At 36.9% G+C, this 22,531-nt stretch overlaps 1 protein-coding gene across 1 annotated transcript in view; it reads left to right on the top strand.

Annotated features, from left to right (window-relative positions):
* The window catches only part of Gpc5 (glypican 5), a 518,959-nt gene that overhangs the window by 481,345 nt on the left and 15,083 nt on the right, over window positions 1-22,531 (top strand). Inside the window, exon 7 of the mRNA XM_050150430.1 lies at window positions 19,055-19,266. Within this exon, the coding sequence (XP_050006387.1) occupies window positions 19,055-19,266 (212 nt within the window). The remainder of the gene's footprint in view (window positions 1-19,054; window positions 19,267-22,531) is intronic.

Below are 22,531 nucleotides of genomic sequence, written 5' to 3'. Positions count from 1 at the left end.
GATTAACGACTATATGATAACATTTATTATATATACATGACGGAATGTCAGTCATACATAGGGTGAAATCCTGCCATTTGTTGAAAACTGGATGGAACTGGCAAGGGATATGCTGTGTGAAGAAGGCTAGATAGAGAAATGCAAATTAAGAAACACGTTCTCTTTTTTTTTTTTTTTATGAGAACCCAAAGCCTTGTAACAGTAATTACGAGAGAGCGGGTAGGTCAGTATACCCTAGAGGGAGTCCAGAGAGAGGGATTAATGGGTGCCGTATAGAGCAGAAATGGTCATGTCTAGTATTCTACAGCAACCTGGAGTGAGTTCGCTGTCCCATGCCTGACTCTGTGTAGAGGGGAGTGCTGGAATGCAAGGGTTCTGAGGTTCAAAGGGGAATAAATGGTAATGAGGCGAAATGCAAAGGAGAGAAGAAGAAACTCAACACTAAAGAGTTCCACTGGAGAAAATGGAAGTTGTATCAATGGGGCAAATATCATAGTGTTTCCCATAAACATGGACGATTACTACGTGTTATCCACAAGTAATAATTAAAAAGCACCAATAAACAAAAATTGACCATGTGGGAACAATATGTATCTTCTTACAATGGGTTTGATCACACATTGAAATAATTGATAAAGTCAGAGTGTCTCATCATATCCTTATCAGCCATTTATAAATAAGTGATAAATAAATCAAAGTTACCAGAACATAGATTATAAATGCTTGTTAGCATTTTCAAAATATATCCATATGATAATTTATAAATGTTTAAAAATCGTATGTTGGAAACGTTCTTTTTGAAAAATATTCTCAAGAATGTTATGCTTTATGATATTCAAGGCAGAAATGCACCCTATTTTTTTTTCTGGAATTTTAGGAACTGGCATTAATGAATGAAAACAGAAGAGACAGGTATTTGGGTTTCTGACCTTCTCTGTCACACATTTTATCTGGAGTCAGAGACTCATCGCTGTCACCATGGGTTTATTTTACAAGTTTGGACTTGCAAATATGCGGCAGAATTTGAATGTCTTGCACAGTTTTTGGAAAGCAACCATTATAAGGAATACACTGACCTTTTCCTGTTTATTTTCATTGGTTAATGGCAGCACCTTTACAGCCCAGTCAGCTTGTAAACAAGAGCAGAAAACTGAATGCATAAAGGTCAGGAAACTATAGAGTCAGAATTTATGAAACTCCGTACCTATCCTGTGAATAAAAAGAACAAAATGACACTTTGCCTTTTAAAGACGTATGTGAAGTTGGAAATCTTTAGAACTAACCCAAAACATAAATCATAAAATATTTTAATTTTGTTGCAAATAAAGTGAAGGTAGTATTTTATAGTAAGATGTATTTCATCTCTGAGTACCCTTCAAGTTATTATTGTAAAGGTCAATAGCATAGGCTTTATATAGAACTATGATGTGTTACTAGAAAACCTGTGATATTTAGGAACTTGTCTGTTTTTTTTATTATTTTTCCTAGTAAGGCATCAAATAAGCTAATAAACAGTAAACAGTAAATATTCATTTAACTGCATTGACTTCTCAATGGTACACTCAAATAAACAGTAAAAATAAAATTCTGGGAAAAGTGGTTGCATAATATTTAAAATAGCTTGCAAGAGTTAACAGCTCTTATATGACACTGTGGAAAACGTGGGTAGTTCTCAGTTCAGAACTATACTTTGAGATCCACCTGGGGAAGAAATAAGATGACTGAAGAAATTTGATATTATCAATACTGTGAACAATTAATCACAATCCTCGGTAACATCCCCTAGTACAAACTCTTTAGGAAAGGTCCCATCTCTTTAAAATCACAGTGCATAACAGGCTATACAGAACATGACATTGAACAAAGCAGATACAAGTAAGTCTAAGCTAGAATTTCATTGTTATTGGAAGCCAGAGAGTCAAGGAGAAGTAGAGACCACAAAGCAGCCACCGTGATTAACAGCTGTTAATGGGGAAGTGAGAACTGCATGGCTTGGCGCGTCCTCACCCATAAAATTGGAAGGGGCTGACCTCGCTGTCTCTACATGTGATAATTGGAGAATCTGAGGGGCCGACGCAGGTGTACACAGTTTCTTCACTCTACTCGTCACAGGAGAAGTTGGTGGAAAGGAAGAACCAAACTGCTGGATTTCCCTATCAGCTCTGTAAGAAAAGAGAAGGGTTTTCAAACTAGAGACCGCTATTCTGTCCATGAAGAGGGAACATAACTTGAACTTTCTCTCTCTGCATAATGTCTGGCGGTGGATTTCTGCACTTACTCCCATCTACTGCTGGAGGAAGCCTCTCTGATGTCAACTGGACAAGATGCTGATAGATCATTAGGAATATCATTAGGAATCAGTTAATCGATTTTTTTTTTTTTTTTGCCTGTCATGTTTGATCCTACCCTAAGTCTCTGGGCTGTCCAGTCTCAGGTTTCTGGCTATCAAAGCATGATAGGGCATGGGATCATGGGATCCCTCTCATTGAGTAAGCCTCCCCGTAGAGATCAGGGAACCTGTGATGGAGGAAGGGGAACACTGTAGGAATCAGAGGGAGAGGAAAACACCAGGAGAACATGATCGGTGAGTCAACTAAATAGGATTCAATAGGGCTCATAGAGACTGACACCTCTGGCATGGGGCCTGCATGGATCTGCACTAGGTCCTCTGTGCATGTGTTATGCCTTTTAATGTGGTCTTCTTGTGATAATCCTTACAGTGGGAGTGGGTGGGTGAATCTCTTACCTCTTCGCCGGTTTTTGAGACTCTTACACTCCAATGGGATTGTCCAGCATCCATATCAGGTCTTGCAATTTATCTTATTGTATTCTGCTTTGCTCTATTTGACTGTTGTTTCTTGGAGGCTTTCTCTATTCTGAAGAGAAAACAAAGGAGTGGATCTTAGGGGAGAGGGGGAGGTAGGGGTGACTAGGAATGGAGGGAGGGCATACTGTGGTTGGGATGTACTGTATAAGAGAAGAATCTATTTTCAATAAAGGTGAAAAAAAGGAAAACAACATCATAGTGTAAGAGGAAAGTGGCAACAATGATGGATGATGTAGTGGAGATGGGACTCTGAGGGCAGGGCAGGCTTTGGGTCCACCTAACTATGCTCACTGTATGTGATTTCTCCACCAGAATATGGGCAGTACACGGCTCACTGGAGTAGCACGATGTTACATTCATGATTACCCTGCCTCACTCTCTTGCCCTTACACTTGCTGTAACAATGAAAACTACCACTGTGGTTTGCATATTGTTTATGGGAGTCCCTTCAGGCACCATGCATGTATTGACATTAAATCTCCACTGTAACATGTTAAGGGGGTAATAATTAATCTTATTATGATATATAGGTGAGTATTTGGAATCTCAAGATTAAAATCATTTGCGTAGAGTTGCTATGACTGAATGTTTCTAGCATTATAGTGAGAGAAACACTAGGTGAAATGTAAGAGTATTCCTTCTTACTTGGGATACTCTGTGTTTGTTCCAGACTGTGCCAGCATGGTGGTTTGAACAGGTATAGACCTATGTGTTTGAATGTTCAGCTGATAGGAAGTGACAGTATTTGTGCCTTGTTGGAGTAAGTGTGCCACTGTGGAAGTGGGCTTTGAGGTCTCCCATGCTCAAGTTATGCCCAGTGTGATATGAAGTCTCCTTCTGCTGCCTAGATATTAAGATGTAGAACTCTCAGCTCCTTCTCCAGTACTATGTCTGCCTACAGGCCACCATATCCTGTTGTGGTGATAATGAACTAAACCTCTGAAAGTATAAGCCATCCCCAATTACATGTTTTCTTTCATAAGAATTGCCACGATCATAGTGTCTCTTCACAGTAATAAAAACCATAACTAAAGAAATTAACATGTCTTTGTTAATTTCTGTCACTCTGATAAATCACCATAACTACAGTTAACTTAAAGAAGAGAGAGTTATATTGGTTTCTGATTCAGAAGGATAAGATTCCCTCATGGCAAGGTTGAGGCATGGAAGCCAGCTGCAAAGAAGTTATCAGAAACAAAAGAGATAACATCTTTAACTTCAAACTTGAAGAAGAGATGGCATACAGAATGTAGGGCAAGATTATATACCATGATAGCTGCCCCTCAATGGAATGTTCCTTCCAACAAGGCCACAACTCCTAAACCTTCCCAAATCCTGTATTCTAGGACCTTAAGCCTGGAGAGGCCCTCTGCTTGGCAGTATGTTGTTATGGCAACCCTCTGAGTTCAGGGAGCAATGTGGAAGTGGAGCATCAGATGGTTTCATATGTTTTAAAATCAACCTGTTTTATATTTAAAGCACTTTGTAAGGATGTCTTTCAGCATGCCGTCAAAGTCAAAGGAATTAATCAGCCAGCCATATTTTCTTTCTCTGGGCATCAGATGGATCAACCACAGAGAGATGAAAGAGACCTATTGTACAAGGGAGGAGTAGTAACCCTCTAGGAACGCCTGAGTGAGAAGCTCAACTTAGGGGTGCTGTTAAATAACAGGAGGATTGAGGCCAAGCTAATGAAACTGTTTGATCCATGACAAGAAAAAAAAAAAAAAAAAAAAAAAAAAGTTCCAAGAGGTCTTAGGGTGGAGACCAAAAGATTTTGCCACTAGACGTAGTCAGTCACGGGTGCACCCAGCATTTAGAAGGTGAAGGCAAGAGGATCAGGAGTTCAAGGGCACCTGTACTTACTTATAGTGAGTCCTTGAATCCCAGTTTCAATAAACAAAGAACACCCCCCTCAAAATATGGTGTGAAATAAAGTTATACGGGGTAAAAAAAAATTATCAATGACTTTTGTTTACCAAATAATCAGCAACAATTTTTCTGTTGTTTTTGTTACTGCTAATACTCTCTACAAATACAATTAAATACATTTTGCTGAATAGTATTAAAGAACCAGAACGATATGTGGTATGTGTGTGTGTGTCTACATGTGTGTGTGTGTGTGTCTCCTGAGTGTAGAGGCACTGTAGTAGATTAAAGACCAATATTCCAATGAATAGAGCACTGTTAGATAGCTGCACTTGCGATCTGGGCTTAGAACAACATATTTCAGAATGCTGCAACTATCTAAAAGAACATGTGTCCAGTACAGGGAGGTGGAAATGCTACTAGAGAAATACCCACCAAAGCACTGTGATAGAAATTCAAAATGGAAATGCATTAAGATTTTAATTAATCATGGATTTTCTCTGTTGCCTAATTTTTAATAAAAGTAAATCATTTATACATACAATATTTGCTAGTGCTCGTCTCCGAAGACACATCATTATGCACACTGAACTATATACCCTGTCCTGCTTTTGTGTTTTAAAGGGATAAAGCAAAAATTTCATACTGAACATGCCCAAACCTCCTGTCCATCAGCCTGCACCAGGCCAGGAGACCTGGGGTGACATAGTCTCTTTCTCTCCTTTGCACTATGATGACAGAAAGCTGGGAATCCCCTCACGATTTCCGAGCCACTCTCGCCAAAGGCCAGTTTCCTCTGATATTTGCTTTTTTAAAAAACCAACTGAATGCTGATTTACTCAGCTTCTCCGTTTGTCCCTGTTTCCTCTGGGGATTTTGACTCTAGATGCTGATAGCCCTATCTGTCACTCATTCCCATATGGTTCTCCGGTTTGTTTGTTGACTCCCCTCCATTAACCTCAGAGATAGAGGCCAAAGTCAATTATTCCCTCAGCACACTTTCAGAGACAGGTTCACAGAAGTGCACCTGATGATGTGACCAGAGCCACCACTGTCACTACACATTTCTCTTTGAGAAAACCACTGAAGGGCATATATTACACGTTTGAGTTACCTTAGACCAGCTGTTGGCATATACCTTGCTCTCGGTACTCTTCAGGCAAAGGGCAGAGGGTATGTACACAGCAATACCCTATCTCCAACAGGAAACAGGAAAAACAAGGACAGATAACAATTCACTTTCAAGACACTTAAAACGTAAGCAACCTAATTTAGGAAAAGATAAATAGAAAAAGGTATCAAATTGCTGATCCACAATAAAATGAAAGCAAGGCAAGCGAAGAAGCAAGAAAACAATGTTTTAACAAAAACTATGGAAACTCAACAATGAAACAATGTTTTCAACATGCCGAGGAGAAAATTATGGCAACATAAAATTCTCTAGCCAGTGAAATTATCCAGAACAAGAAGCACAGTATAGTATATTTAGAGAGATAATGACCCAGTAAATGTCTGAGAAAAAAATGAAAACACAAGGAAAACACAAAAGAAAGCCACTGACAAAGCTAACATATTCCAGACCAGTCTCAACATTACAGGAAGCAATTGATTTCACTGGGGAAAAAAACAGTTGTTAAATATTGCTCCAAGAAGCTTGAAAACACTGAATTAATCCTGTATCTATTATAGAAGCTGTTTCTATGATTAACACATTATATATGCATGCACATGCACACATAGAGAGGAGGGGAGAAAGAGAGATAGAGATTTTCAAGTATGGTGAATTATCTGGTTAGCCCTCCCAAAATGTAAGCAATGATCGCTACTATTCATATAGAGTGTTTTCAGGAAATAGATACACCCACAGACATCTATTCTAGCAAGATTCTCATAGCAACAGTATTTATATCTATATTCTCACACTGAACAATTTTAAACCCACAGGAAGCCAAAACCATAATTTGTTTCATTAATAGACCAGAAAGAGGCTTATCACAAAACAAGGATGTATGAGGTCTTCTGCAGAGCAAACCCTTGCACAAGTAGCCAGCATTTTCTGAGCACCATTTGTAAGAACCTAATGCTACTGGATAAGGACTCAACCCAGTACTTCCATTTTAACTTTGCTACCTTTAAAAGGGTCCTATTCTAAATACTATCATATTTTAAAATATCATGATCTAGGGTTTCAATATATGTTTAATCTGTAACAAACATACACTTCCACCAGGCAGGGTGTGTGTGCTGCAGGGAAAAAACCCTATATCTAGCAATGAAAAAAAAAAAGAATTCTCATGAGTCTTACAGTGGCCTAAAGTAAGTCTAAAAGATAGAATATTCTTTTCCTGCAAAATGTTACTATGGCCTGAGATATGAATAAACAAACACACATATATAAAACAATGTATTTGCATATTGTTATAAATAATATATATATAAATAACCAATATTTATGCATGTGTATCTCAAGCCATATTAACATTATATATATTACATATAACATGATTATGATTACATGTATAATAAATAGAACACATGTATATATATGTGTATATGTGTGTATTATTTTAGAGAGGGGAAGGATGGTAAAGAGAAAGTTAAAATAACAGTATTTTTAATATAGAGCTATACGTGACACCTGAAAATTTTTTTTTCACCTTTTAGAGTGAGTATGTAGCTATAGCACGATTAAATTGTTTACGTGTACAAAATTAAGTAGTCAGTGACAGAATTTATTTTAAAAATCTTAAAATATACCCATCTAGCCTCTTCACAAGACAACTAAAGATTCAGATTTTGTCCATTTTTTTCACATTATTTCTGGAACACTTCCCTTCAGTTCATGTATGATTGTTCACAGTTTTACAGGTTGGCTAAAGAAAGGTACAGTAAGGGAATCCCATGGTAAATGTCGATGTTAGAACAATATTTGTGAAGTCATAAGGTCTGTTACCATCTGGAGGACTTGAGGGTGTCATCCTAAGTGGGTCAGCTTGAGATCCCTTCACAGTGAAGCTTTATTGCGTTGAAACTTTAGGGGAGTTTTTCACTATGCTTGAACACCTGAAGATGTCTCCTGCACAGCTGGCCAGTAAAGCAAGTGTTGTAGAGTTGCCAAAATCAGATTTTTAAAGGAGTTTTCAATACTTCATGATTTTTTCAAGAAGACAATGGAAATTTGATTAATTAATATTTCTAAACAGGAACCACTTGCATGACAATATTTCATGATTAAAATCTTCCTTCCTCCTGCCTTTATTCAGTCATTCTTTTTAATTAATTCTGTTTATTTTATGTCATATGGTGAAGGCAATATTATAGAGATGAAAGACGACAATTGCAAAACCTAGAGCTGAGTGACGTAAATCTCATAGTCCCGCTAAAAATACAGTAGAACTTTGTCTTAATAAAAAGAAATGGCAAGTGACAAACCCCAACTTAATGGAGAATGATGATACTTAAGATTCTGTGTAAAAAAGGACATGATGTTTTTGCTGGTGCAAGTGTGTATTGCTATTATATTGAGTTGTCCCCATAATAACGCAGCCAAAGTCATTAATTACCATATCAATGGACATAGAAATTATTACTATAGGGACTGGAATAGTAGTTTAGCTTTTAAGATGATTGACTTCCAGAGGATCACAGTTCAATTTCCTCCACCCATATGATGGCTAACAACCACCTGTAACTCCAGGCACAGGGGATGTGAATCCCTCTGTAGGCACCTGACATTCATTTGCTGCAGGACATACACAGACAAAACACTTATCTACAAAAAATAAACATATATTTATTAAATTAGTGTTGTCTATAATCATTAACTAGAAAATGAGAACAGTGTTATTGATATGGCCTCTGCTTCACTGTAAAGGTTACGTTTAATAGAAACTCAATTTACCAAATGACTTGGTGTTTTAGAACATATTTTCTCAGTTATGTTTTCTCCATGGTTTGAGAAATTAAGTTAGATTTCTGTATTATCAGGAACATGATGTGCAATGACTGGGAAAATAGTTTAGCTTTTTTTCTCAGCAAGTAAATTATTAATAAGTACTTGCCATTATACTTTTGACAAGCAGAATGAGTTTCTGAAGAGAAAGCCAAGCTCAAGTCAAAATTCAAAGTGGGAAGGAGGCACATTAATGCACATCCATTGAAAACAGCACAGTCTCACCTCACCCCGTGAGCTCTTTAAAATTCTGCATGCTTACAAAGATATAGTTGGAGAGATTAAGGCTTTTAGCATAGTAAATAGAAATGCCTCCCGAATGATAACCCAAACCATGAACAATACACATTTAATCAGCACCTGAGAGAGGCAAAATAATGAAACTGCTCAATATCTCATTATTCTTTCTTCAAAAGCTATTTAATTTTAATTGTAATTTAGCCTGTATCAACTATAAGTTCTTACATGTAATCACTTCTGTCCCAGCGTATTGCTAAGGTCATGCATGCATGCATGCAAGATGTTATCCATTGTCTTTATGTCAATGATCATGCAATAATGATTTAGGAAATTAGTAAAGTAGCTTGAACACGAGACTGAAGAAACAAAGTCTCCCTCAAGCAAACAATAGGGAAAGTCCTATCTTCTGAGGACTAAGATGTTTGTTTTTTTCCATTGTATACTTTTAGCTCCTTTATCGAAAATCAGGTGTTCATAGGTTTGTGGGTTAAAGTCAGTGTCTTCTATTTGATTCCATTGGTCGACTTCTCTGTTTTTATGCCAATACCAAGCTGTTTTCAATACTGTAGCTCTGTAATAGAGTTTGAAGTCAGGGATGGTAATGCCTCCCGACGTTCCTTTATTGTATAAGATTGTTTTGGCTATCCTGGGTTTTTTGTTTTTCCATATAAAGTTGATTATTGTCTTCTCCAGATCTGTGAAGAATTTTGATGGGATTTTGATGGTGATTGCATTGAATCTATAGATTGCTTTTGGTAGAATTGCCATTTTTTACTATGTTGATCCTCCCAATCCAAGAGGACTACTGAGACCTCAAGAACAATGGCAATGGGTTTTTGATCCTACTGCACCTATTGGTTTTGTGGGAGCCTAGGCAGTTTGGATGCTCACCTTACTAGACCTGGATGGAGGTGGGTGGTCCTTGGACTTCCCACAGGGCAGGGAACCCTGATTGCTTTTGGGCTGACGAGGGAGGGGGACTTGATTGGGGGAGGGGGAGAGGAAGGGGAGACGGCGGTGGGGAAGAGACAGAAATCTTTAATTAATTAATTAATTAATAAAAAAACAGTTTCTCTTTCACTGCCTCTTCCCTTGTGTTGCTGTAATAAAACATCACTGCTTACCCACAGATTGCTCTTTGTGGCTGTCACTGACTTCTGGTTTTTCAAGAGCCATTTGTATACCAATTAAAATTTGGCCTGAATATTCCTTTTTGGTTGCCACTATTTTGTTTTTCTTCTACGTTCTGTATAAAATTGTTTTTTCTTCCATTCCTACTTCATTCCTGAGATACCAAGGGTATAGATTAGGACACAGATTCATAATTCACTTGTTCAATCCATTATGGCACAAATGGGAGAGCCCCTTTTTTGAGTTAGAGATGAAGATCAAATGTCGTGGTGGAAAGCAGAGCTTTTGTGTAGGAATAAGATTAAATGACTTACGCGCAGCATTATCACTTAAGAGAGCCAATTTAGTAAACCTTTCTTAACGTCAGCGTTCTTTTTACAAAAATCTCAAGACTTTTATAAATTGCCAGCCTGGACTGCATAAGCCAAATGCCAACAGAGCAGTGACCTTTCGTATTACTGGCGTAACAGACTCAGAGATCAGAGAGCTCCAACTTAAAGCAAACACTGACAAGAAACCCTGAAGAAATGACTTCTGTGTCTGCTCAGCCTAACAGAACATGACACACTGTAAAATGTGTTTGGCTTTTTAGGTTTTTAGGTCTATAAAGGTTTAACTGCTCTTGAAAATACAGAGCTGGGGAGTTGTCGTGTTTGGATTTATGGGTAAATGTTTTCTCAATTTGAAAGAGCAGCAGTAGCACACTTGGTTGATGGATTCGTAAAAATAATTTTAATAATATTAATAAGGACATAGAAAGTCAAATAGCATTGGGTCTGTAGAGGCGAGAGTAAGGTTGGAGGTTTAGAGAATGGGAAATTGTATTACAAACAAAATAAACGAGCAGGTTCTGTAAAGAGACTTCTACATCTCATTTGCAACAGTCTTATAGAGGTAAAAAGGAATCAATCATGGGATTTTAGATCAGAGTTCCAATTTTAAAATGTTATGAGCTTCCATTGTTTTTCTACATGAAAGCGAAAATGCCAATATATTTAAAACAGAATTATATTCGTTTTGGTATCAAACAAACTTATCTTCATATACATATGCCTACATATGTATGCACATACAAGTATTTTTTCATACTTATGTGCACATATACATAAAATTTTCAGCTAGTTTGTAAAACGTATCATTTAAAACTTATTATTAATCTTGAAAAGATTTTATCTTCTTCTATTAACATTTTAATGTTTGTCTGAACAATTTTATAATTAATATAAAACTGCATATTTCCTGGTGTTTATGTTTTTCCAGGATGAATGACATAAAATATGGGGACTAATACTACCTTAATACGTTCTTGCTCATTATACAGCTATGGAAATGATGATAAAAGTAGAGGTGACTAGCTAGAAATGCTCCATTATGTCTAGTGCATTAAACCACATTGTTGTGCTCTTAGATTTGGGGTTGATTTTGAGTCTGATTGATGTTTCTCTTGTATGGCACACATATTATACATATGAGTCAGACAAAGGTAGATTTCCCTGCAAGTGTTTGACAGGCTCTTGCAAAGGTGGGATGTTGCCAGACAGTGAAATGAAAACTTGGTCTATTGAGAGATGAATTCAGCAGCCGAAAGAAGTGTGTTTGCTTTAGACTCATCAGATATTCTCCCCACCAAAACATCCTGTAAGAAGCCTCCTTAATGAGCTTCCTAAACCAATTAAACACAAGCAGACAGCATCAGTCATCAAAACTGACGATTTGCAGCTAATCACTGGCCTGCACAAGTTGCATGCCCCTGGGAAAGGAAGAACACTTTGTCCCCACTTTGTCCTTCCTCTGTTGTCTTCCCACTGGAAAAGGAAGAACACTCCCCCCCAAATTTGTCTTTCCTCTGTTGTTTTCCCACTGGGAAAGGAAGAACAAATTTCCCCCACTTTGTCCTTCCTCTGTTTTCTTCCCAATTTTATGGATGCATGGTCATGCACAGGACACTGTGAAGGAGTACGGGGCTTTCAAGTGGATAAAGTGCCTTCTCAAGCATTTTTGTTCATCAGAGTAAAATGAGTTTTAATAGGCTTAAGTGATTTGCCTAAGGCACACAATTAATGTGTGGCTGGCGCTCAAAACCATGTCCTTTCTTCTGTTCTAATTGTTCTATAAATATGTATGTATTGATTGAATTTCTTCCATCCCTAATGGGGAATAAGTTAAAATCTTAAAACATAATCATTTTAGCTTTAGGCAGGCTGTAGTGGCAAAGCTAAGGCAGCCAGTGTTGTAAATGCTGGGTTTGCCCTCATAAGCTTTCCGTCTTCCAAAGAGAATTGGTGAAGCAGGATCAAGTCAAACTTTTACAATGAGATACATGATAAAGCAAAACACCCACCACTGACATTTACAAGTCCCTGAGTGTTTACAGCACATAAGCCAAATAATGCTCACTATAGAAGGTAAATTTTTTGTCATATTTTACAGAGGCAAAGAGAAAATAGCCACAATGGTAATGGTAAATTTAATTGTGATTTTATGTTTAAAAACATCCATATATCATGCCTACCTTAGTGCATGGAATGTGTGATTGTGTGTGAACAAAATGGTGAGCATGTGTCACACAGAAATAAGCACTATTTTTATCCTAAAGATTCATTTTGTCTATATTTCGTCAAATCCACTTGTGGTTTATTAACATAAAGAAGAAAGTCTGCCCTTGAGAGAAGGTAGGTTGATATCCAAGTGTTGGTTGAAGAAGAGGATGTGAAATGCTGCCTGTCCATGAGGGTGATCCAATGGAGACAAGGAGAGGAAAGGACACACTGTCTTTCAGGGATTGGAGATGGATAAATGGGGAGAATGGGCCCTCTGAGAAAGACCAAAGACGCTGTTCTTGCTCTGAAGATCCCAAATGCAAAAGTAGACTTTCCTTTCTTCTCTAGAAACAACAAACAAAATAAACTGAATCAAATTTTGAAACTATTTCAACATTGGAGACTTTAGTGAAAATAAAAATGGTGTAGACTTTGAGGTGCACCCATCCACTGAGACAGTGGGGCTGATCTATTGGGAGCTCACCAAGGCCAGCTGGACTGTGACTGAAAAAGCATGGGATAAAACTGGACTCTCTGAACATGGTGGACAATGAGGGCTGATGAGAAGCCAAGGACAATGGCATGGGGTTTTGTTCCTACTTCATGTTCTGGCTTTGTGTGAGCCTAGCCAGTTTGGATGTTCACCTTCCTAGACCTGGATGGAGGGGTGAGGACCTTGGACTTTCCACAGGGCTGGGAACCCTGACTGCTCTTTGGACTGGAGAGGGAAGAGGAGAGGAGTGGGGGGAGGGGGACTGGGGTGGGAGGTGGGGGAGAGAAATGGGAGGCTGGGAGGAGGCAGAATTTTTTTTTCAATAAAAAAATGGTGTAGACTTATTTCAGAACTGCAATGGGAACACCTCTCTTGCAGTAGCAAATATCAAGAACATAAACATTTAAAAGACATTCAGCTTCAAATACTTATTTTAAACAAATTCTTAGAAATATTCAGGGACTAAGATTATTTAAATTTATTCCTTTTTTAAAATACAGAGATAATTAGCCAAGTCATAACATTAAACCTTGGACTCTTCTAATTTTAATTTCATCTTATAACATAGCTATAAATGCTTTCTTGGAATTAAAGCATGTGTATGCACATTTTAAGAACAGTGCTTGCTTTTTTTATTGTAGATGATGTATCTTTCTGAATACTTCTTACATAACATATATACCATTAATGCCATAAGCTGGATAAGTGAACCAATTTTGCCACCAGCAAGAATAGATCCAGTTATTCTTGAACTTCATGACCATTGATGATTGCAGAAACCAATTTACTAAAGCTAATTTGATACAGAGGACAATAATGACAGCATATACGTACACAATGAAGTATTCCCAAAGAATACTTAATTAATTAATTAATTAAAATATTATTATTATCATTAATTACCTGTAATTATCCCCTAATATTTCAGCATGGTGAGGAGAATATAGAAAGTTACATCTTGGACTCATTTTTGAGAAATATGCCACTCATCAGATTTTATGAATTAAAGAAAAGAATATGAATTCAATATCAATTAATGGCACAGTGGTGGTGGTTGTTGTCTTTATTTTTTAAAGAAAAAGAAATATATGAGGGATTAAAAGGAGATATTGAACTTGAAAACAAGATACACTGTTATGAGTTGAAAAATAGGTAAGGGTATACTTTAGGAGGGAAGAAGGAGAAGACAAGTGAGAATGGCAACACAAACGTATTTGCGTGGGACTAGATGCCATGCTCTTAGAATTTGCGTCTGTGTGTGGACTAATTTTAAAGTATCTTAGTGTATTCTAGAGCGCCTTGACTTCCAGGCCAATGTTTACCTTTTACTTTGTCCTCATTTCTAGATGTATATTGGTTTGTAACAGGTGATTTACAGACAGGCAATTTGCTTATGTAAATTTGGAAAGTGTGAGGTGAATCCCAAGGAGACAAGATGGCTTCTTGAGGAATTTCTCATAAATCTTAATTCAAACAAATCAAAAGGGCCATACTGTGAAACTGGCAAACACCACACCTTTTGCCATTCTCCTCATGGCTTATTTATCTGGAATGAGGTTTCCCTCTCTCCATACACATGTTGAGAACCACTGATGTTTATTTTTTCAGTAAAGCACACAAAAAAAAGTGCTTTAAGACCAAGAAGTGACATGGTACAACTACTGATTTGGGGAGAATTAATGCTGTCCTAGTGGGTTGGACAAAGTCCCTTGTAGTGAGGAATAAGGTAAAATAAGGTTCCATGAAATGTGAGTAGAGACAGTTTCTTTGTAAGACAGAAAGGAATAAGGTAATCTTCACCTCCTATCCCTGGTGAGAGACAAACTAGTGAATACAACAAGGTCTGTTGATAACCACAAAAGTGTGATCTCTTGACATGTGAGCGTGCAGCGTGTTAGACATTCCCTGGAAGAAACAAAGGGTATGTGCTTGTAACAAAAGCATGCTTCTGTATGAAGTATTGTTTTTATTGTTTTGTTAAAGGAGCTCATATAAACAATTTTAAGAGAGAAGGAATTATTTGGATCATAATTTTTTGAGGCTTCCTTTATGGAAGGAAAATACAGATGAGGACATCACATTATGGAGGAGGGAAAGTAGCATAGAAAGTCAATAGGAAGGATCTAGGATAAAATATAGCTACCAAAGGCACAGTCTCAGTGACCTCTTTCTTCTACTTGGGTCCTGTCATCTAAGTTCTTGTTCTTGGAATAGTCTCTTCAGATTCTGAACCTATAAGTAGGTTTAAACAACCCCCTTCTTCACATTGGGACCCAACATCTAACAGTTATAGCCCTTGTATTAGTGTCTTTAGATTCTGAACCCATCTGTGGGTTAAAACACTCATTAGGTCAGAGTGTTGTGTGCTTTACTAATATCTTATGCTTTTCTCAATCCAGACAGGTTGATAATCACATTCTATCACGTAATAGAAGTGGCTATGCATTGGCATGTAAGAGTAAAAAATAAGAAAATGAATTAAACAAGATAGATCCTCCACACTTAGGAAAGGGATACACCAATCCTATCAGGAGAGGTGTTTGCAGATCTGGGGTTGTCCACCCAGTGAGATCCTGGATTTGTTTTGATCACCACCAGAGAAATAGCAGTTTTCTCTTCTACATGAATACATGGAAAATAGAAAGACCACAAGGAAACAGAGAAAGTCAAAACCTGTACATGGTTGAAATGTGAGAGGTTATATCTAAGGGCACCATATTTCCAGTATGTGGATCTTTTTCTAAAGAATGTGTTAGAGAATTCAAAAATATTTTTTTTTATTTTTTCCAAAAAGTGTTGTCCAAGTGTGAGTATGTATTAAATATGTGAATCCATTAGATTTTTCTTGGTACACAACAAATGACCATACAGTTAGCAGTATTCCAGCATCAGACCTGAGCTCATGCTGTCATGTGGCTGAAATCAAAAGGCTGGCTACATTTGACTCTGTTTAGAGATTTTGAGGAATGAGCCATTTTTGAGAATCTAGACTGTACAGAGAGGTTTATAAGACCAGTGCCCCAAGTCCATACTAGAAACCACTTTGTTCTTAGTTTCTAGATGCCTCACATAGTCACTTCCTTTCCATGTGGCCCTTTATGGCCTTGATCAAAATATACCATGGTTCCCTGCATCATACTTCCCAAGACCTCTGATTCTAATTTCTGTCTCTGGTAATGGCCAAAAACCCATCTGTCTTTTAAAACACTGATTTGATTCTATTATTCTTACACAGACAATCCTGCTTTCCATAAATCCCAAATTAACTAATAAATGAGTTAGTACATTCACATAAGTCCTGAAAATGTAACATATCACTTTTGAAAATGATACCAGCTTCCCAGTTCCAGGAAATAAAGTGCAAAGTCCTGAAATCTGTTTTCCAATTCTGCTCGGAAGAGATTATTTGAAAGAAATTATGGCTGTATATAATACTGTTTCTTACAATCTTGAGTTCATTGTTTTAGATACTTCCTAGATGCTAAAGTTAAAAACAAATATCGAAAACATCCCACGTGATTTTATAAATGTCCCATACTATTTTGAACATTCACTATTCTTGATCATAGACAAGTAATGGAGTCATGTGAGAGGAACTCCGAGTACTTGTGAGAAAACTCTAAGAAAACAAACAAATTTTGTGATCTCAATTTCTTTAAAACATGGAATTGTCTTTGGGATGTATTTTCTTGTTCCTCCCAGGTGTAGTGGATATGTGTGAACTTACTTCGTATTACTCATTGTTGATTGCTGCTGTTATTCGATTAAATGTTTATATGCATTTCTGGAACACTTTTCTTGTCTCATTGATGTGGAACAATGATCTGTACCCTGTCACTTGTATTTTAAATAAATGCTGATTGGTCAGTAGCCAGGCAGGAAGTATAGATGGGGCAATGAGAATTGTGGGAAGAGGAAAGGTTTAGTCTGTAGTTGTCACCCAGACACAGAGGAAGCCAGACACAGAGCAAGCAAGATGTGGCTAACACAGACAAGAAAAAAGGGCTAATATAAGATGTAAGAAAGAATTAATAAGAAGCCTAAGCTAATAGGCCAATCAGTTTATTTATTTATTTTTTCGAGACAGGGTTTCTCTGTGGTTTTGGAGCCTGTCCTGGAACTACCTCTTGTAGACCAGGCTGAATCAGTTTATAATTAATGTAGACCTCTGTGTATTTCCTTGAGACTGAATGGCTGGGGAACTGGGTAGGACAGAAACTTCAGTCAGCTCCACGTGAGGCTTGACCTTGTGATTGCATACAGCTTGAACTCATGAGAACTTTACTCATGTGATTGATTTCTCTAAACCCTCAGAGTATAAATTGTTCTGAATAAAGTTAGCTATCTCATGAGACTTTAGCTTGCCTCGTTTATTGGGTCCATTCTCCCAGTTCCCACTTCATCTAGAGTGGTGACAACTTTAAATAAATGAATAATTCTCTGACCACATGTTTAGTCATTTTAAATGAAAAAGTTCCTTAAAATAGTATTGTTTTACAGTGACTATCATTCTACTTGAATTTTGAGATCAAATTCTTGAGCTTGGATCATGGTGATTTATGTATTGCTGCTCGTGATATTTTGTTTGTGCTCTGGACTGAATCCCAGTAAAATACCAGAAGAATCCTTAGAAAATAGAGTTGATATGGGAAAATGTTGGTAAAGAATGCAAGCATCAAAAAAGAAGGCGAGAAACCACAGAGTGTGGCTTTTGTTATAGTTGTTACTCAAGGCTTACTCATAATTAGATTACCTATCAGATAATTCTTTAAGCTAACACTGTAGGGGAGACCCAGCCAATCACCTTGTTAGGTTAAAAAAAATAACTCTAGTGGCATAGTCTTTGAGAACTGCTGAAAAGCAAGGCAAATTAAATAATTATTATTGCTTGCATGATATTTGGTTAGAAAACTACAAATTTTAAAGAAGTTGTGGCATTTCTGCATTTATGACCTGATATTTTTTAATTGTGAACTTTCTGAACCTCAAAGTCCAGTTGTTTGATTTAAGTATCCTTACAGTTATCATGTTTGTCATCAACATTCTGAAGTTATTTCCTCTGAAGTCTTAAGTATGAGATGCTGTCATTCATATGAATGTCTGACTATTATCTGCACATTGAATTCCTCTCCTCAGCCTTTTGCAAAGAAACTTAATTTAAATGCCCATTAAGTGGACAGCAGGGCCCTGTTCTCTTATTTTAGTCATATGTGTCACCAAATTGCCTTAGAGCATAAATGCCATATCTGATTATTTTTATAAGTCTTACCTTTAAGGTAAATATTCTGCTATTTATATCATCACCCAATTACAAAGAAGCTCCAAAATTTTCAGTATTGTTAAAAATATTAATTGTGTCTAGTCTAAAAAGAATTTCTATGGCATTTATTTTGCTCTTAAGAGCTAATGAAGTTCATGAGAATTAAGAAGTCTGGAGGTCAAAGAGTCAACAATTTACAGAAATGTAAATTGGACTTCAAATCTGCCCTGTGCCCTCTACATTGGAATGTTAGATGGCTTGACATGTATGTGTCTGTCCAGAATGCTAAACTTGTTGGTGAATTCTTTTCTGAGGCGCTAGCACTCCATATCTGGAGAATGTGTGGAGTGTCAGTTTGAAAACTGGTACAAGATTCTCAGCCAAGGCTTCACAATGAGGGCTGTATTGTAATAACAGTGCAGTTAACTGTGGTTGGACTCTGCCTTTTCAGAAATACAGGGTCTTTGGGTCAAACCACTTAAAAGCACAAGGCCTGGCTTGTTTTTCGAAGCATTCTCCAAAGCGTCACATTAGAGTTAGTAGGTGGACTGTTGCTCTTTGCAGATCCAGATTTTGCCCATCATTTTTCAATGTTCCAGTTATTATTTTAAATGTGTTACATGATGAAGGTTTGATTAGGAAAGGGATCTACACAGAGCTAGTGAAATCCTATAAGAGAATCGAATTTCTAAGGAAATGTGCATCTGTGGTTCTTACATATACTGTTGTTGTCTATTTTCAGTTGTTACAGGGTAGATCGCCCAAACCCAACACGAGGGAGCTGCTTCAGCCAGGCAGTGGTGGCGGCATGCTGGAACAATCTAGTGGGGACTGTGATGACGAAGACGGCTGTGGTGGATCAGGGAGTGGAGAAGTCAAGAGGACCCTGAAGATCACAAACTGTGAGTGCATGGATCTAGCATTTCTTTCAAATGTTTGGTTTTCAAATATCAGGTAGGAATGTTTGTGAACTCAGAGATAGACTGGAATAACTGGCAAAAGAAATGAGCCTGTTTTGAACCATGTAGGGCATGCATCTTGTGGGGTATTGCTCATGTTGTGCTAGTAGCTTTATGTGCAAGTGACTTTTTTTTTTTTTTTTTTTTTTTTTGGTTTTTCGAGACAGGGTTTCTCTGTGGCTTTGGAGCCTGTCCTGGAACTAGCTCTTGTAGACCAGGGTGGTCTCAAACTCACAGAGATCTGCCTGCCTCTGCCTCCCAAGTGCTGGGATTAAAGGCATGTGCCACCATCGCCCGGCTGGAAGTGACATTTTTTATAAAGAAGTGATGAGTGATGGGCAGTTTTGAGAAGTATATAATTTTAAGGAAATCAGTTTTTAGGACATGTCGTTCAGTGTGTATCAGTAATTATTCTGAATCAGGTGAATAAGTACCACAAAACAGCCAAATGTGCAATTTAACAGTATTACCATGTTACCGTCTACATGGTTTTACTCTATTAACTTTTGCTATAATCTAATTAGATTTGTCTAAATATGCAGTTTTATTAGTTATTTGATAGTTTCATACAATACTCTTTGATCAAGTGGATGAATTTCAATTAGTCAGCTCTGATTCTACCAAAGCTGAAACTGAATCTTTCTGGATCCTGCGTCCCCAGATGCCGACTGGCCTGATATCCTGTACTGCACACAAGAGTACTTTCTACTTCTCACAATTATCTTCTGTTGGGAGAAAAAAAATCTCAGTAATAAGATTGAAATGTCAACTTCTCGTTCCCTTAAAATGCTTGTTTTATTAGCAAAGCATATTGATTTTAAAAATCTAGAAACCAATAGTGTTGCAAAATATAAAAGAATTTGTACAATGAAATGGGTTGCTTATTTCACATAGTAATTGGTTTTCGTAAATAGTTAGGAGTTACTATGAGTAAAGAGCAAAAGAACAAAGGATATGGGCGGAGTACTTTCTATTCCTCTTGGCAGAATTCGAGATATGGGTTGTTCTAGTTGGTATGAGTAGTCCTTCTTGCATTGATTTTTTTTAGCTCTATGCACTAAAATATAAAATGAAAAGGGTTTCAATAGTAAAAGAACTTTTGCTAAGTTTTAAAAGAGTCTCTTCTGTATTTAGAAGTTATGACAGAGTGATAGTCAATTCAAAATCACTTATTTCCTAATACAGTTTTATATATACTAATATGTTGTATACATATATGTGTACATTACTTATATAGGCACATATCATATACATATGTATGTATAATATATTATATATGCCATCTTATTAGTTATTTTAATGTTGTCAGGATTCTAAGACATCAAAATATGTACCATATAGGAATAATGGAACAAAACAGAAATAAAATTATCAACTGACATGAATTAGATTGAAATTGCTTCCATATATATGTGTGTCTGCATATTTCTGCATATACAAGCAAAATTTTAATTTTTATGGAATTTTTCACATTTTAGACTAATTTAGAATCTCAAGAACCTGGGATAGTTAAAATGGGGTTTGTTTCATGAGAGAAATCGATCCAGTGAAAGATGTTCAGCTACTGTCTTCTTATCAACTTAGGTGACAAGGTGGCAGGCATGAATTGGTTACTTCAAAACCTATGTTTCAATTACTGCTCACATAGTCAGGTTGTTGTAAGCAAGTCCCAATAAAAATTGGTGAGATTAATATAGATGGTTGTCAGAAACTCCAGGCAAACATTGTAAACATCCTCGTCTTTTCACTCCAAGAGCGCTTCTGTTATTTCTAAGTGTTTATAGCTGTTGTCTTTCAATTTTTAATAAGTGGGTAGGAAATCACTGTGGATAGACTTCTGAAATGAAGAAGGTTCAGAAAATCAGCAAAGTGTGGCTACACTCCTAGATTTCAAAGTACTGCAACTTAGATTTTTTCAACTTTGGGCTAGTTCATTGGTCACAAGTTAAAAGCAATTGTGGTTGTCTCAAGAGCTGGAAAAAGGTATTTTTCAGAATGTTCAATGGCTGTTACTTGTGTTTAGAGCTCTGGACTCTTCGTGATTTTTTTTATGCTTCATGTTTACTCATTGTTAGCTGAAATTGTCATGATTATTTGCACTCTCAAAAGGTTCAATTAAAATAATAATATATATAGTATTATGTATGCACAGACACACACACATATATATGTATATATGTATATATATATATATATATATATATAGAGAGAGAGAGAGAGAGAGAGAGAGAGAGAAATTCTGAGAGAGAACATGTAGTAGTGTATTATTTGTATTTTGATAAATAATTCTTGACTGAAGACCAGAGGTAAAGCTAAAGCCACTAGAGGTCAGACAATGGTGACAAATACCTTAATCTCAGGATTTTGGAGACAGAGTCAGATGAATCTCTGATTTCAAGGCCACCCTGGCTACACAAGATCAATCCAGAAACACATCTAGGTGGTGGTGGCTCACACCTTTAATGAGAGGACAGACAGGCTTAGTCTACTTAGTTTTTTTGGTCGCCCAGCCTTGATAAAGGTTAAGACTTCTCTAGTGGTTTGACTACTTTGCTTTTTGGGTTTCAAGTTGAACCCCTTTCTGTCTCTGGGATTTTATTATTCGTGCAAGAAGAGTATATTCCTACTCTGTGTTATGTAAATTCAATGAATGTTCCATTTATGCAAATTTGAAAGTTGATAAATATTTTTCTAATTGTATTATTTTCTATTTCTATATATGTTTACTTCAGGCAATGAAGAGAAATATGTGATTCAAAATGTAAATTTTTAGCACCAACGTATTTATTTATCATTTAGGCATCATTTTTACTTAATCACCAATAATGCTAAGTAATTTAGTATATTTAAGTTCATTTTTTAAATGTATTATTTGTGTTTGTGTTTATGTGTGTCTATATGTATGTATGTATGTATATGAGTGTGTATGCGTGTGTGAATATGTGTGTGAGTGTGTATGTGTGTATATGGGTGTGTGTTGTGTGTTTATGTACGTGTATGTGAATGTGTACATATGTGTGAGGTTGTATGCTAGTGAATGTGTGTATGTGTTAATGTATTAATGTTAGTGTGTGTTGTGTGTGTGCAAAAGATTGTATGTGTGTGACATGTGAGTGCATGTGTGTGGCATGTGAGTGCATGTGTGTGGCATGTGAGTGTGTGTGGCATGTGAGTGTATGTTTGTGACATGTGAGTATATGTGTGTGGCATGTGAGTGCATGTGTGTGACATGTGAGTGCATGTGTGTGGCATGTGAGTGT

The sequence above is a fragment of the Alexandromys fortis genome, unplaced genomic scaffold, assembly GCF_014885135.2.
Source record: "Alexandromys fortis isolate MF-2015 unplaced genomic scaffold, M_Fortis_MF-2015_v1.1 scaffold_66, whole genome shotgun sequence".
Taxonomy (NCBI): Eukaryota; Metazoa; Chordata; class Mammalia; order Rodentia; family Cricetidae; genus Alexandromys; species Alexandromys fortis.
This window is presented reverse-complemented; position numbering and strand designations above follow the sequence as displayed.